This window comes from Podarcis liolepis (assembly GCF_965112155.1).
Source record: "Podarcis liolepis genome assembly, chromosome: 16".
Classification (NCBI taxonomy): Eukaryota; Metazoa; Chordata; class Lepidosauria; order Squamata; family Lacertidae; genus Podarcis; species Podarcis liolepis.
In genome coordinates, this window is record NC_139567.1 from 41519169 (window position 1) to 41536438 (window position 17270).

General features: G+C 47.3%; 2 protein-coding genes and 1 long non-coding RNA gene across 7 annotated transcripts in view; 2 read left to right on the plus strand and 1 right to left on the minus strand.

The window, feature by feature from the left end:
- The window catches only part of RPH3AL (rabphilin 3A like (without C2 domains)), a 54934-nt gene extending 51228 nt beyond the window's left edge, over positions 1–3706 (minus strand). Inside the window, exon 1 of one of the 2 annotated variants that reach the window (XM_083480098.1) lies at positions 3554–3706. Coding sequence is in view for 1 of the 2 variants with exons in the window: in XM_083480097.1 (XP_083336223.1) it covers positions 3068–3153 (86 nt within the window). In the remaining variant the exon portion in view is untranslated. Of the gene's footprint in view, positions 1–3067; positions 3197–3553 lie in introns of those variants that run through there. The other variant, XM_083480097.1, reaches the window with a different exon arrangement.
- LOC310695547 overlaps positions 1–17270 on the plus strand; it is a 132170-nt gene that overhangs the window by 7389 nt on the left and 107511 nt on the right. The window lies entirely within an intron of this gene.
- On the plus strand, positions 13160–17152 carry LIAT1 (ligand of ATE1). Of its 4 annotated transcripts, none has more exons than XR_014520095.1 (4): positions 13160–13286; positions 14552–14732; positions 16234–16804; positions 17071–17152. XR_014520095.1 is itself a non-coding variant. In XM_083480137.1 (3 exons), the coding sequence occupies exons 1-3, from the start codon at positions 13281–13283 to the stop codon at positions 16740–16742; spliced, it is 696 nt and encodes a 231-aa protein (XP_083336263.1). In that variant the 5' UTR covers positions 13160–13280; the 3' UTR covers positions 16743–17152. The 4 variants fall into 4 exon arrangements, 2 of the variants coding, with proteins under 2 accessions (XP_083336263.1, XP_083336264.1); XR_014520096.1 differs by having other exon boundaries at positions 16237–16804; XM_083480137.1 differs by having other exon boundaries at positions 16234–17152.

A 17270-nucleotide genomic window follows, 5' to 3' on the forward strand; every position in this document is an offset into this window, starting at 1 on the left:
GGAGTTCCACAAAAGGGTGCCGTTCCAAGGGTCCCTTCAGACTCTGATACGACCCTGAACAGGCGAAATCCTTGGGCAACCCAATGTCTTCCAAAACGTCAGCCATCAGAAGTTACATTGCTGGGGGGCAAATCCTTAACTCCCCTTCCTCCATAGTGGAAAAGCTCTATGCTAAGCATCTTCTGAGAAAGCTTACCCAGTGGGTATCCCAATTTGGAGGTCCCAAGCAGGTTTTGCTAGGGTAAAGCTACCTTGGATCAATGTGTCACCAACTGAATAAATACTCTACTGCTCTTCATCAAAAACTGTATACAACATTTCTGGACCTGAAAGGAGCCTTTGACTCAATCCTGAGAGAGCTGCTCTGGAACAAACTGTGCATATTGAACATCTTCAGTGTACTCAGAACGGAACTCAGTGTCCGTTCTGCCCGGACGCTGAGGTCCACTGCCAAGGGCCTTCTGATGGTTCCCTCACTGCAAGAAGCCAAGTTACAGGGAACCAGGCAGAGGGCCTTCTCGGTAGTGGCACCTGCCCCGTGGAACACCCTCCCACCAGATGTCAATTTAGAAGACATCTGAAAGCAGCCCTGTTTAGGGAAGCTTTTAATGTTTAATAGGTTATTGTATTTTAGTGTTTTGTTGGAAGCCGCCCAGAGTGGCTGGGGAAACCCAGCCAGATGGGTGGGGTATAAATAATAAATTTAACATATTATTATTATTATTATTATTATTATTATTATTATTATTATTATATTTGAAAGGTTACTCTTCCTCATCAGGAAACTACACACCTCCACGGGTTGCCAAGTGAGATGCTCCCAATAGGGCAGGCTAACCCCCAAAATCATTGCCAACAAAGGGGTAAAACAGGGTTTCGTCTTAGCCCCGTATTTATTCAACCTTAAACGACCTTGCACCTTGTTTTCACGGGGTGGGTGGCCATTGCCTGAAGCTCCGCTCCATCCACGCTCCCATCTTACTATATGCCGATGACGCAGTCATCTTGTCTCGCACAATGGCTTGAAGCAGTTGCCAGGAATATTGTACAGCCAACAGACTGGAACTGAACTTCGCAAAATCTAAAGTGCTTGTTTTCTCAAGATCTTGGAAGCCTCGTAGGTGGGAGATCAGTGGAACCCCGTTGGAACAGGTTGAAAACTTTAAATACCTAGGCATCCACTTCCAATATAACGCTTCTTGGAAATACGGGACCATTGTAAGATCGCACTTAACAGAGCGGATACTCTAGGCTCTGAATAAAATAACTTGAATAAAATACAGTGGTACCTCGGGTTAAGTACTTAATTTGTTCCGGAGGTCCGTTCTTAACCTGAAACTGTTCTTAACCTGAAGCACCACTTTAGCTAATGGGGCCTCCCGCTGCTGCTGTGCCGCCAGAGCACGATTTCTGTTCTCATCTTGAAGCAAAGTTCTTAACCCAAGGTACTATTTCTGGGTTAGCAGAGTCTGTAACCTGAAGCGTATGTAACCCGAGGTACCACTGTAGCCCCAAAACTGCTGTATGGTGTTCCATTATGGATTGGTGCAGCTAACCAACCGTTGGAACGCATTCAATCCAAATTTCTGCGCAAAATCCCCGGGGCTCCCAAATTGCGTGCCATGCGCCTGGAAACTGGACAAAGGCTGCTGGAAACCAAAGAGCTGCTCACCATTATAAAATTCTGGTTCCGCCTACATTTCATGTCCGATCGGCCTTCTTTAACTTTCCACATGCTGGCAGAATCCCACCACTCCGAATGGCTATCTTGCGTTGAGAGCAAAATCAGAACCTGTGGCCTATCTCTCGAGTCGCTGCTTATGCTCCCACAGTTGGAAGCATTCCAGAAAATCAAGTGAAGAAACCTAGAGACTGAATTCAAACCCCTTTGCAGTGCAGCCAAGAAAAACTGTTCCCCCTTGGGCTTGGGAATCCCACCCTTTTTTAGCCAGGACACTCCATATTTACACCATATTTACACATATTTATATTTACAGTTTTGCGATCCCCACCTACACAGAGCTCTTTCCCTCGCAAGGTAGTTTCTTGGAAATCCCGTTCTCTGAAAGACACTGCCCTTGTGGCACAAAACAGGTCGAATCTATCACACACGTTTTTATTTTATGGCCCATTTTATGCAAAAAATATTTGATAGGTATTTGGCCCCCTTATTGAAGGAGAGGATTTATCTCACTGACTCTTCCAGGGTGTCTTATCTGCTGAACAATTGCAGTAATGACGTTGGGGAGAATGTGGCAAGTTTTATGAGTAACGCTATGAAATTACATCACCGTACAGTGGTGCCTCGCAAGACGAAAAGAATCTGTTCTGTGATTCTCTTCGTCTAGCGGTTTTTTCGTCTTGTGAAGCAAGCCCATTGATGGATTAGCGGATTAGCGCTATTAGCGGCTTTTAGCGGCTTATCGGATCAGCTGATAAGCGGCTTAGAAAAAGGGGGGAGGGGAAAAAACCCGCAGGAACTCGCAAGACATCTTGCGAAGTAAGCCCATAGGAGATTCGTTTTGCGAAGCACCTCCAAAACGGAAAACCCTTTCGTCTAGCGAGTTTTCCGTCTTGCGAGGCATTCGTCTTGCGGGGCACCACCGTAGGTCCTCAGAGCCATCTTCGTACCTCACGATGCCTGGACATTTTTATCGTAAAGCATGTCCTACTATGTTTTGTTAACTGTCTTGTGTTCTGATCCATGTATACTCAGCAAACTTTTTCAGCAGGGGGCCGATCCACTGTCCCTCAGACCTTGTGGGGGGCCAGACTATATTTTGGAGGGGGGGGGAATGAACGAATTCCTATGCCCCACAAACAACCCAGAGATGCATTTTAAATAAAAGCACACATTCTACTCATGTAAAAACACGCTGATTCCCGGACCGTCCGTGGGCCGGATTTCGAAGGCGTTTGGTCCGGATCCGGCCCCCGGGGCCTTAGTTTGCCTACCCATGATGTATACGATGCACTTTTTTGTGCCAATAAAGGAGATCGATGCCTTGCTGTGTCCTCCAGAAACTGGATTTTAAGAAGCATCCCTGCCTCCGACCGCATAGCCCACCTGCCTAGCAGCCACCGATGGCCTTCTCCTCTCCCATGCATCTGTCTCATCCTCTTTGAAAGCCGCCCCCCCCCGTCGGTGGCCATCGCTGCCTCCTGTCGCAGTGAGTTCCGCCGTTTAACAAGCCGCCGCCACCTCCCTTTCCCCAGAAACAAAGTTCTTCGGGATCCACGGCGCGCGCCTGCGCAACACGGCACCCCGCGCACCGCTTCTGCCAGGAAGAAGCCGCCGCCGCAGCTTTACAATGAGTTTCCGTTCCCAGGGATTTCCGTTCCCAAGGAACTGGAAAAAAATAATATGCATTTTTTTTTAAAAAAAAGGGAAAAAATGCATCTGCCCAGTTTGCAACAAATGCTTTTGGATTTTCAAGAGATTCTGGATTTTCTTTTATCTTTTGGGGGAAAGGCGCAAGGAGGAGGACACCAGGGGAAAGTTTAGAACCGGATTGAAAAGTAATCGTGTAAACGCAAATCGGGTCCCACTCACCGCGCCCATTCCGCTCTGCAGGCGGCAGAGGCTGCTCGGAGCCGGCAGATCGGGACCCCGTCGGCGGCCCGGCCAGAAGCGCGCTCCCCACCGCGGCTCTTACTCAGACCTTAAATAAATAAGGCGCCGGCAGGCAGCGGAGCGTGCGGAGGGAGGGAGGGAGGGAAAGCCCGGCCTGGAATCCCGGAGGCGGCTGGGCTTCCGGGAGAAGCCGGGGAGGGGGCGGTGGAGGGAGGTGGCCGGAGAGGCTGCGGAGCGGGGGTGGGGGGCAGACACGGGCAGAGTTGGGGGGAGATAGGAGGCCCCCCCCAAGAAAACGCCCAAATTGATGGGCATTGTGTGTGTGCACCGCCCCCCCCATACTGTACAGTACAGTGGTACCTCGGGTTACATACGCTTCAGGTTACATACGCTTCAGGTTACTGACTCTGCTAACCCAGAAATAGTGCTTCGGGTTAAGAACTTTGCTTCAGGATGAGAACAAAAAACGTGCTCCGGCGGCGCAGCAGCAGGAGGCCCCATTAGCTAAAGTGGTGCTTCAGGTTAAGAACAGTTTCAGGTTAAGAACGGACCTCCGGAACGAATTAAGTTCTTAACCCGAGGTACCACTGTATTTTATTCAAGTTGGCAACCCTGTAGGAGGGGGGGGTGATCCGCCCCGCCTCCAGTTGACGGGATTTATCTTGGGGGGTGGATGCAGGACACCCACCTGTCCGCATCCTCTGTCGGACAGTGGTTCTCAACCTGTGGATCCCCAGATGTTGTTGGACTACAACTCCCATCATCCCTGAGCTCTGGCCTTGCTAGCCAGGGGTGATGGGAGTTGTAGTTCAACAACATCTGGGAAACCACAGCTTGAGAATGGCTGGAGCAGATTCAGAATGAAATGTCTCAACAGCAACTCTTGTTTTAAATTACTTTATTTTGACCTCGGGAAGAAATCCGTCAAACTCTCCAGGCATTTGAAAGCCAGGAAGTTAAATAAAAAAATTAACATTCGTGCGGTTAACGAGTGTGTTTTGCAAAATTACAAAGAGCACCCTTTTTCTTATTATTTTAAACAAATCTAAGCTTTTTCTTCTTATTATTTAAAACGAATCTGAGCTAAAACAAGTTTTCTTGGATTTGCTGAAAACCTTTTCATCTCAAATTCCTCCTTTTCCCCCAATGCATTTTTTTCCGAGCATGCTCAGGAAGCATAGCCGCTTGAGGCGCTCCCTTGTCATCCTCGACCAGGTCTTCTTTGCTCTCCATCCAGGGTACAAATGGTGCTTGGCTGAGCAAGAGAGATGAGCAGAGCCTTTTTTGTGGTTGGGAAAGATGGAGGGCACAAGAAGGGGACGACAGAGGACGAGATGGTGGGACAGTGTTCTCGAAGCTACCAGCCTGAGTTTGACCAAAGTGCGGGAGGCAGTGGAAGACAGGAGTGCCTGGCGTGCTCTGGTCCAGGGGGTCACAAAGAGGCGGACGCGACTAAACAACAAAAGGATTCCACCTCTTTTAATAGGTCTGCAATGTTCAGCTCTTTTATCTGCTCTTTGCTGAGTTTCTTCTTCCATGTGGTGTACCTTCTGAGTCATAGATCATAGAACTGTAGACTTGGAAGTCTTGCAACTTATAAAAAATAAAACTTACTTTTAGTTAAGTGCTTTTATTTATTTACTTGGCTTAGGGGAAGCAGTTGCCCCATGCTTCCCACCCCGGCCGGCTATGCCCATGCAAGGCGGCTAAAGGAAAAGGAGGAGGATATCCAAGGAAACTTTGAAAGGATCAGGCCAAATAAATGAGAAACTGCCAATCTTTGGATGTCTTCAAGTTCTATCATTATGACAGAGGAAGGGAAACTTTTCTCTTTCCACTTTCTCCATAAGGAAGGACTGTGGTTTAATTAATCGTTCAAACTGATGATTTCTTAAAACAGTGTATTCACATATTTACCATATTTTCAGGTGCTACAGGTTTTGAAAATGCTGTCTGTCCTCCAGGATGTGGGAGGAAGGCATGTGAATCAATGGCAGAGAGGGGCCTTGGAAGCTGAGGTTGGAGGGCAGGAAGCAGCAGGGGCGGGGAAGAGGTTTTCCTGTGCCATTTTCCTCACCAGCTTCCTCCCTCCATCCTCAGGCCTCTCTGCTCCCCATTGCTCCCTGTGCCCCCCATATCAGCTGCTCTCATCCCCGCTTTTGGTGTAAAAATCTGCCTCCGATTTCCAATATCTGCTCACTTCCTTACCAAAACAGCTGCCACGTCACATCAGCTGTTGCACTCTTGAAATAGCCCCTGTCACATTTTAAATTGGATTTAAATACGATTTTCTGTTTTAAATTAATATATCCAACATCCAGCTTGCAGAAATTTCACTGAGGCTCCCCGGCACCATTTGAAATTTGTCTGTCTGTTGATTACATTGCAAGAACCAGTGTGGGCACTGCCTTCTCTCAGGGATCTTGCGCATTTACCCAGCTAGCTCAGCAGAGCCTGCTCTGACTGGCAGCAGCTCCATCCAAGCTATCAGTAATTCACTTCCTCGGAAAAGTAGATTGCCTCTTTGCTGCATGACTGGTTTTAACATTTCTTGACAGCATCCCACACGCCAGCAGGAGGGAGGCAGTAATTTCATCAAGGAATCGGGGGGGGGGGGGGAAGGCTGGCGGAACAAGGCTTTCCTCTGTTTACAGGTGTCAGGCCTGTTGCGCTGCAGGCCGAGACCGCTGGTTGCCATGGCAGCCCCACATCTCCCCATCCCTCACCGCCTGTCAGAGTTATGGAAAGGGATGTTTTAAGACAATGCCGCAGCTCACTGTGGCATTTCCCTGCTGAGACGAGGCAGTTAGGGTAATTGGCCATTTTGTTTTTCTAAAAAGCGTTTTATGGCTTTATTGCAGCCTGCTGGAGGGAAAGGCGTGTCGGGGAGATGTTTCTCTCCTTAAAATATTACATTTCCGACAAATGTTTCCGTATATCTCGTAAGGCATGGAGAGGCAATTTATGTAAATGGTTAAACTCTTAATCTGGGCTTGAAAGCAGCCTTCATCTGCAACTAAGTCCTAATTGAAGTGGTAAAATCCTGCTCAGAGTGTATCACTCAAGACCACAGCAGGGGAACCAGCAGAACAGAGCTATCAACCAGGGAAAATAAAAAAATCCAACATAATTTGTGAGGAAGGAGGTTAGAGAACCTTTCCTCTCTTTCCCACCCCAAATAATAATATCTATTTCCATTGTTTGCATTTATAAAGGTAAAGGGACCCCTGACCATTAGGTCCAGTCGTGACCGACTCTGGGGTTGCGGCGCTCATCTCGCTTTATTGGCCGAGGGAGCCGGCGTACAGCTTCCAGGTCATGTGGCCAGCATGACTAAGCCACTTCTGTCGAACCAGAGCAGCGCACGGAAATGCCGTTTACCTTCCCACCAGAGCGGTACCTATTTATCTACTTGCACTTTGACGTGCTTTCGAACTGCTAGGTTGGCAGGAGCAGGGACCAAGCAATGGGAGCTCACCCCGTCGCGGGGATTCGAACCGCCGATCTTATGATCAACAAGTCCTAGGCTCTGTGGTTTAACCCACAGCACCACCAGTGTCCATTTATAGCCCGCCCTTTTTTTCCAAGGAGGCTCAAGGCAGCATACAAGGTTTTTCCTCTCCTTCTTTAATCCCCCTCAACGACCCTGTGCATAGGCGCCGACTCCATGGGGCTTGAGGGGGCCCGAGCCCCCTCAAAAATTTGTTTGGGGGGCTCTGCCCCCCCAATAATCTCCGGCGCCCCTCCAGCAGAGCGCCATCGCCGCCCCTCCCCCAGCCCAAAATGCACAGGGTCAGGCTGCATGCCTCCTGCCCTCCCTCCCGAGCAAAAGCTCCACCCAATTTCCTTCGGAGCTGATTAATAGGCGCAGCACACTCTCCCCTATTCGCTCACGAGGAGGCGGCGCCACTTTATTTGCATATTCATGAGCTTATTTATTATTCATGAGCTTTCCCGGGCCCCCCCAATGTTTTTTATAAGTCCGCGTCCCTGACCCTGTGAGGTAGGTTAGGCTCAGAGAGACAGTGGTCGCCCAGCCCTGTGTTGCAGGAGGCTTCATAACAACGATGTACAACAGAGCACAAGAGGTGGGAGCGCCAAATTTTAGTTCGGCACAGGGCACTGCCAAAATTTGAGAGCACCTCCCCTTTGGAACTCCCTGCATATTGAGATCAAGCAGACTCCTTTACTGTACACTTTTCAGCCCCTGATAAAAACATTATTCTTTAGACAAGACTACCCAGATGCTTAGAAAGTTGAGGTAATTTTAATCTGTTTTAGTATTTTAACTTTAATTTTATTATTGTTGTGATTTTCTCTTGATTTTACTCTCTTTTTTTGTAAACTGCTCTCGAGGGTGTGTGTGCTTTTTTTTTTACAATTAAGCAGGATATATATTTTACAGAAAAAAAAATCAGGAGGCAGACACGGACTTTCTTACGCCGCCCCACCCAATTTCATCCTCACTTCAACATTGCAAAGTAGTTTCGGAATAAAATACCCTTCGCTATTTCTCTCCGGATGCATACCCATGTGTTTTTAACCCGTCACGTTGAACCTGCAACCGCACTGATTGCTGAATGATACATTGCTGGGAGGCGGGTGTTGCAGGGTGCGATGAGCAATAACAATCTCACACTCACACTTTTAGGAACACAACCTAATTATCTGCTTCACTATGACCTTTTCTCGCAACTCTCCACTGCCCTCTAGCAGCAAATGCAATGCAACCAATCGCTGATGTTATGTGAAGTTTCCTAAATGCAGTGGTCTGTGTTTAAGGCAGTGGCGTAGCGTGGGGGTGCAGGGGGGGGCGGCCGCACCGGGCGCAACATCTGGGGGGGCGCTCGCACTCGCAGCTCTCTGTCCCTAGGGCAGAGGGGGCACAAATTACTTGCCTTGCCCCGGGTGCTGACAACCCACGCTACGCCACTGGTTTAAGGTGCTAGTCCAATGGAGGCTGGTATCCGCTGGGACTCATGGGCCGGGAGACAGGCACAACCAACTCTGTCTGTGCATATAAGACCATTTACTCTGGCTCCAGTGTGTTCCCACTGCTAGTTTTGGAACTCTTATTCACCCCTTTGACAGCTGTGGAGAAACCTGGGAACTCTGGTTTGCTAATAATAATAATAATTTATACCCCGCCCTCCTCAGCCAAGAACGGGCTCAGGGCAGCTAACAACCAATAATAAAAACAAGTTGGTTAAAATACAACTTAAAAAACAAGATTAAACGACAACATTAAAACATTAAAATGCAGCCTCTTCGCAGGAGGAGAAAGGAAAAAAGAAAGAGGGGAAGGGAATCAAATTGATTCTAAGCCAAAGGCCAGGCGGAACAACTCTGTCTTAGAGGCCCTGCTAAGGATGCTAGGAATTATAGCTCTGTAATGTCAGCACGCTACAGTTCCCAATATACTTTAGGAGACGCCGTGACTGTTAAAGTGATCTAAGAGTGCTTAAATGTATGGTGTAGCTGGGCCTGTTAGCCACAACCCAGATCAATCCTGTAGTATTTATTGAGAAATACAACTGTCTGATGTGTTCCCCTGCAAAGCGGCTTCCATCCCAAATGTCAGCCGTGGTTAAGCAGAGGTGTGTACGTTTCAGATAACCATTAAAAAGGGATCAGGCCAGTGTTGTCACAGTGGCCTACCAGGCACCCCTATGGGAATCCCGCAAGTGGACCCGAGAGCAAGAGCCCTCTCCCCGTCTTGTCGTTTCCAGCAACTGGGATCCGGAAGCAGAAGTTGGTGGCAGATGATACCTACTGTGGCTAGTAGCCGTCAATAGCCTTCTCTACGAATTTGTCCAATCTTCTTTAAAAGCTATCCAGCTCCGAGGGCCTTCTGGTGGTTCCCTCCCTGCGAGAAGTGAGGTTACAGGGAACCAGGCAGAGGGCCTTCTCGGTGGTGGCACCCGCCCTGTGGAACGCCCTCCCTTCAGATGTCAAGGAAATAAACAACTATCTGACTTTTAGAAGACATCTGAAGGCAGCCCCGTTTAGGGAAGTTTTTAATGTCTGATGCTGTGTTGTTTTTAATACAGTGGTACCTCGGGTTAAGTACTTAATTTGTTCCGGAGGTCCATTCTTAACCTGAAACTGTTCTTAACCTGAAGCACCACTTTAGCTAATGGGGCCTCCCACTGCGCTGCCGCTGTGAGATTTCTGTTCTCATCCTGAAGCAAAGTTCTTAACCCGAGGTACTATTTATGGGTTAGCGGAGTCTGTAACCTGAAGCGTATATAGCCTGAAGCGTATGTAACCCGAGGTACCACTGTATTCGGTTGGAAGCTGCCCAGAGTGGCTGGGGAAACCCAGCCAGATGGGCGGGATATAAATAATAAATTATTATTATTATTATCCAAGTTGGTGGACACATCACTGCCTCCCGCAGCACAAAGTTCCACAGTTCCAGCTCTGCACTGCACAAGGAAGTCCTTTCTTTTATCCGTCCTGAATCTTCCAGCTTCATCGAATGTCTGCGAGTCCTAGTGTTATGAGAGAAGACAATGTGTACACATTGTCATAGAAACATAGAATTGTAAAATTGGAAGGGAACCCGGGGGTCATCTAGTCCAACCCCCTGGGATGCAGGAATCTCAGCTAAAGCATCCATGGCAGACGGCCATCCAACCTCTGCTTAAAAACCTGCAAGGAATTAGAGTCCACAACTTCCTGAAGGAGACAGGTCTGTGGACCTATCTCCACTACCTATAGACATTTACCTTACCTGGGAGTAAGTCTCTCTTAACTCAGTGGGGGGTAACCTCTGATCTATACGGGCTACACTGTCAAAAAAGGGGGGGCATATCGTCTGATTCTCACAAAACTTTGAAAATAAGAATTATTACTAATTACCCACCCTTCACCCTTAGGTTCCAGGGTGGATTACAACATTGAAACACAATATTTAAAAAAAAAATTCTACTCACCATAAAGGCAATATATAACCACACAGATGTGACCTTTTGGCTTTTAGTTTCAGCCGCCTTACTCTAGTCTTCTTTGGAATTATAATTATGGCATCGTCAGAGCGAGGAGGAGGCTGCAATTATTCTTTTACAGAAAACAATAATAATACAATAATTGTACATATTTCCCATTTATCACGCTAACGGGGAAAACTTGTCTCGGAAAAGCTTTACTTAGGAACAAAGGGCTGATCTTGTTTAAGCATTTTGTTGCAACGGAAAAACAACTGCCACCAATCACTATGACAGTTGGTAGCAATAATTAGCATGATGAAGAATTGGGGCATCTTTTGGGAGGGTTATGTGTTTGCTGTTAAATCAGAATAATCAGTCAGTGTTGCGAGAGAACCCAAGGATAAGAGGCAGAATCGTAAGTCAAGATGAACCAGCAAAAACCTGACTGCAAAATAAATGTGAAATATCACAGAATTGTAGAGCTGGAACGGACCCCAAGGGTCATCTAGAGAGGGGTGAAAACATCGTGGCAGAACTACAAGAGGCAAACTCCTGCCTAGCTGCAGTATGGAATTAATAAGGTGTTATGTACTGAAGTTCTCACCCTGGACCAGCAGGGGGGATACTGTAGATAGTTTTCACTCAGGTCCACATATGCAAATAAGGAATTGAAAGTGACGTTCCGTGATTGGATAGTTACAGAAAGTTGTTACTGTTGCGTTCTAGTGGAGCTCTATATAAGCAGGTTGGCTGAACCCTTCAGCCCAGTTCTGTTCTGGCCTGTGAATAAACAAGAGCTGTTTGAAGAATCGCTGTGTCGTCTGATATGTTCACCCACAACTTAACATAAACGCAGGCCTACATTACAGGGTAATTGCAAGGGCTGGAAGGTAGCTCAGCTTCCCTGACGTTGTTGAGAAGTTCAGATGGCCTGCTGTTCTCCTGTGCCTTCAGCTCGACTGAAGACAGTGTGTGTTTCCATTCAATGAGTGATGGGGGGGTCTGTTCAACCTGAAACGTCTCCATGCCAAGACAAAAGTGTGGCAGGATGTGATGTGCAGATGATACAGCCTTGACAGCGCACACTGAGGAAGCGTTACGGAGATTGGCTGTTTTGCCCAAGCCTGCCTAGACTTTGGCCTTACCATCAGCCTGTTGCAAGTGTCCCCTAAAACTCAATTCTGCATTTGTAAGAAACAAGTCTTTTAGACCTGCATTTTGGAACTCCCTGCCCCTTGACGACATGTCAGCACTTTACTCTTTTCAGCACCCACTAAAAACATTTATACTTAGGCAAGCCTGCCCAGGCATGAAGAATGACTGCACGCATTTCAGTCCAGCTTTCACCTTTCATTCATGCTCATTAATTTTTGAATGTTTAAATAGGGTTGCCATACATCTGGGATTTCAGGGGTTCATCCTGGATTTTCGGCAACATAACGGTCAAAATCGCGACAGAAACCTTGGGTTGTTTCTCTAAAAAAATAAAAATAAGGGTCAACAATTTGTTTGTGTCCGGATTTTCACTTCTTGAAGATGGTAACTCTAGGAAAACGTTTTAAAATGTTTTAAGTAATAGTTTTATTGTTTTCTCCTTTTTATAAACTGCTGTAAGGGTTTTATTTGTTTGTTTACAATCAAGCAGCATATAAATCCTCTAAAATAAATAAAATTGTATGCTGTATTTTTTAAAAAATAATGAAAATTGCTTTAGATTAGAAGAAAAAAATGAAACAATATGTCATTTTAAATATCCATATACAATAAGAATGATGTTAAAAACACAGTTCTACAGCATACATATATCCACTGTGCTGTTTTTATAAACACTTAGAGGGAAGCTACCTTGATAAAGGGGACGCGGGTGGCGCTGTGGGTTAAACCACAGAGCCTAGGACTTGCTGATCAGAAGGTCGGCGGTTCGAATCCCCGCGACGGGGTGAGCTCCCGTTCTTTGGTCCCAGCTCCTGCCAACCTAGCAGTTCAAAAGCACATCAAAGTGCAAGTAGATAAATAGGTACCGCTCCAGCGGGAAGGTAAACGGTGTTTCCATGCGCTGCTCTGGTTAGCCAGAAGCGGCTTAGTCATGCTGGCCACATGACCCGGAAGCTGTCTGCGGACAAACGCCGGCTCCCTCAGCCTATAGAGTGAGATGAGCGCCGCAACCCCAGAGTCGGTCACGGCTGGACTTAATGGTCAGGGGTCCCTTTACCCTTTACCTTGATAAAAGTTTTACTCTATATAGGCAGCATATAAATATTTCAAACATATATAGTTGTTTGTGCATGTAGGCAGGCAGAGAGATAGAACCATTACACTGTCATGCACACACACACACACACACACACACACAGTTGTATTCAATGTTAAGCCCATTGATATTAATGGAGCCCATTAACTTTTGGTCCATTAATCCCAATGGGACTATTCCGAGCAGAAGCTCGCTGGATCCAACCCACAATGATGATGGTGATGCTGACGACTAGTACGATTTACAGCACTAGCAGAAATTAATATGTAGTCTTTCCACCCCGCGCGATTTTGAGCTAGGGAGTGTCAGTCAGGCCAAATGTGGGCTGGGAACTATTTTTCTCCCATCTCGGCTCTGCGCGGATGGAGCCTGGATTCCCGTGCGCTGTTGCCTTGGAGACGCGTCCGCGGAGCGAGAGAGGGGGCGGAGCACCGCAGCTGGCGGAGAGTTTCGGTCCCAGGACGGGGGCAACTGCTAAAGCGGAGGGAGTGCGGGGGAGGGGAGGACCCCCCCCCACCTCAGCATGCCTGTAATTGGGGCGGGGCAGGTCATGGGAATGCTATGGGGGAGCGGGGAGAGAGAACAATTAATTGGGGGAGGGCTAATGAGGAGGTTTCTAAGGAGAAAAGTGGTGGGGGTGTGGAGAAGCAAGAGTAATAAAAAAGTTGGGATTTGCTGAGGAGAAAGTGGTCAATTAATGGGGGGGTAATGAAAAATTGGGGTTTTTCTGAGAGGGGTAGTGAAAAATTGGGATTTTTCTGAGGAGAAAATGGTCAATTAAAGTAGGGAAAATGGAAAGTTGGGGCATGCTGAGGTGAAAGTGGTAAATTAATGGGGGATAGTGCAAAGTAGGGTTTTTCTGTGGAGAAAGTGGTCAGTTATTGTGGGAATAATGAAAAGTTGGGGTTTTCTGAGGAGAAAATGGTCGATTAATGTAGGAAAAATGGAAAGTTGGGGCGAGCTGAGGAGAAAGTGGTAAATTAATGGGGGATAGTGCAAAGTTGGGTTTCTCTGTGGAGAAAGTGGTCAATTATTGTGGGAATAATGAAAAGTTGGGGTTTTCTGAGGAGAAAATGGTCAGTTAATGGGGGGAAGGAAGTTTCCTGAGGAGCATTGGGGTTATCCATTATCCCACTTTTGATATTGCTTGTTCCTGCCGATGTTTTGGGGGAGCCCCACTCCTCCATTTCCAATCTGCGCACGTCTTGTACCATCCCCCTGAAATCCTGTAACTTTCTTCGTACTGGAGATGTTCCCATGGAGGGGCTTCCTTAGTCCTCTCTGCTGCAGGTCAAAGGGGCCCCTCCAGGCTGTGAACATCCCAGGAAACCCACTAAACAGAAAGATGCGTGGACGGTTCTCAAGGATTTGCCTTGAGAAGCAGAATATTAAATCTCTTGAATGATCTATTGAGGAATTATTAATTCCAGGGGAGTGGAGAGAGCGGATTAGAGTCAGAAATGGAGATCAGTCGGTATCCTCTCCAAAATTCAATTCCCAAGATTCATGCAGACAACGCCTTGACCTCTAAACAGATACTAGATTGGAATTGAAGATGCATTTATTATTGTTTATATTCCAACTTTTCCTCCAAGGGGCTCCAGGTGGTTTGCATTTTTTTCTCTCTCCCCCCCCCCCCCCACACTTCCATTTTATCTTCACAACAACCTTGTGAGCTAGGTTAGGCTGAGAGACAGCAACTGGCCTGAGGCCACCGGGAGAGCTTCATGGCTGAGGGAGGATTTGAACCCAAGACCCAGTCCAACACTCCTTGTCTGCTCTTGTCTCTCTTAGGCTCAGCAGCAGCACCCAAAGGAGCAAGAGATACCCAGAAAGATGGAGGTGTGTCAGCAAGACCCCCTCTCTGAGGGGGAGGGGGCCAAGACCAAAAAGCCACCTGCAAAGGAGCGCCCACACACACCTCAGACCAAGAAGAAAGCAAGAAAGAAGAAAAAGAAGGCAGCACAAGAGAATGGTGGGCACCCCCAAGGCCAATAATCTCTCTTCTGTGATGGTGGGCTCCTTGGCAGCAGTGCCTGCAAGCTGCCATTTTAAAATTGACCACAGTTTTCCCTGCACTGGAAATTGAAAACGGGGCATTGTGGGAAATCAAAATGGTGGTTTGCATGTACTCACCCAGCTAGAACTGGGTGTTTGTGTGTGAAGGGTATTTTATTTCTTGCGTTTATATCCTACCTACTTTTCTCTCTTGAGCTCAAGGTAGTGTGCATGGTTCTTCTGCTCCTAATTTAATCCCCACCACAACTCTGTGAAGTAGGCTAGGCATAGCTGTCAACTTTCGGATTTGAAAATAAGGGATCAGCAGCCTCACCTGTCCCAGAGACAGTCTACGGGACATCTTAACAATCCGGGGAAGCAGCGGGAAACGGCGCTGAAATAAGGGAATTTCCCGCAAAATAAAAGGGGGAAGGTTGACAGCTATGGCTAGGCCAAGAGGCAGCTATGGCTAGGCCAAGGCAGCTATGGCTAGGCCAAGGTCAGCCAGTGAGCTCCATGGCCAGCCCTCTAACCATTGTACCGCACTGGCTCTGTATGAGTGGCCTGATGGTACTTGCAAGAGAGGCTAGCCTTTCAAGCAGCCATGGGGAACTTGGTGGCTCTTCAGCTATCTATTTCCACCACAGCCAGCATGGCCAACCAACTCTGAGTCCTGATTTTGGTAGCTGGTGTCCAATAATATTCAGAATGGCACAGGTTCCCCCCACTCTGTGGCTGCCAAATGTCATTTTAGTGCAGCCGTTACAGGGCTGGTTGTGAATTTTGTGCATAAGAACCTACCTAAACTTGCATTCTTTAGACCAACATGTCTGGTTTATTCAAGTAGTCTTTCATGCTAGTTAGCAATCTGCACAAGAAGGGAAGGAACAGTCTGCTTTCTTGGAGAAGCAAACACTTGTTCTAGAAATTGGATCTATGAGTAGGAAGAGTTGGGTGTTTTCCAGAGCAAGTTTCAAGCAGCTGCTCTTCTCTAGTTTAAGCAGTAGAGGGCGGGAGATACTCATCAATCGCCACTCCATTTCAACAGGATGTTGAAAGATTCTGCCTTTAGGAACAGAGGTGGCTGAATAATACAATTAAACCATTTTGTAGCTAAAGTAATTACAAAAAAGTGATGGTGAAGAGCAGCTGCTGTCCTGTCAGTCAACACCCAGATGACTCTATAAATAAGGCTGCTCCTTTGTGCATGTCTTTCCCAACACAGGTATTTTAATATGCTGATACGGGGGACAAGCCATTGAGAGATCTTCTGCTTTGTATGCAGAAGGTCCCAGGCTCAGTCCCCAACATGCCCTGGTGGGAGTGGTAAAGATTTTCTTCCTGAAACCCTGGAGAGTTGTTACCAGTCAGCGTGGACAGTCCTGTGCTACAGGGACCAATAGCCTAAGGCATCGTACGTTCCAATGATGTGCTTTGAAAGGTGCTCAGACTTCCTCTCTGATGCCATTCTTTTGAAGCAGGAAAACCTGAAGGCAAAAGCAAGAAGCCCTCCGTCCTTGTGACATCACCCCTTGAACTACTTCAACAGCAAACTGGCCCTGGAACGACGCCCCAAGGTGCCGCCCCAAAGGCGACTCCAGGCAAACCTCCTCTCTCTGCCAGCATTTCGTTCTTGACCCAAGACAACTCTGTGCTTTCCAACGAGAGCCTTCGCTGGGATGGGGTCCTGGATGATCCCATAGCAGAAGAGGAGAGGTTATGGATCTACAGGCTGAACAGAAGGAAGCGCTATGGGGAGTACATCCAGCAAAACCTACCAACAGAGCCATCATTCGCTTTTAAGCACTTGCCACAACATTATGTGGCTCCTCCTCAGGGCAAGGAGCAGTTGCTACGAAAGAGCATGTCCTCCACTACTACTTCAGCGCCCAAGACAGACCAAAGTGGGCTGAATTCTAATATCTCAACAAACATCTCAAAAAGGCAGTCAGCCCTGATGCCAAGTGTTTCTCAGGAAATAGCGTAAAGAAATCTTCCTGACGCTTCTGTTTTGCTTTGTTTAAGCAAAGGCGTGAAGATCTTGAAGAGGTAACCCTAGGTGGTTCTATTTGAAACTAATGAAATGATTCATCTTTTCATCAAGTTAACCAACAGCTGTCTGCACACTGCAAATTGAAGTTTGATAAAATTCTGTGCGGATGGATAGATAATGATTTGCTGGCATCTATTAACCTTCCATAGATGGAGGAAGGGACTGGGGAATCCACGGGAATAACTTTCAGTTTTGTCAGAATTAAACCATTGCTTCTCACTTTGCTGCGTACAAAACCAATCAGTGTCGTCTTCCTTTGCAGTTGGTGGAGAGAACATGGCGTATGCTCCCTTTGTGCTAGGGGAAGAATAACAACACAATAGAGGTATCTTCTCTGAACTTCACCTGAACTCCCTTTTACTGCACAGTAGGGAACCTTTTTCAGGTGAGGGCTGCATTCCTTTCTGGGCAATATTTCAGGTCCCACATGCCAGTGATGCACAGGGCCAGAGGCAAAAGTGG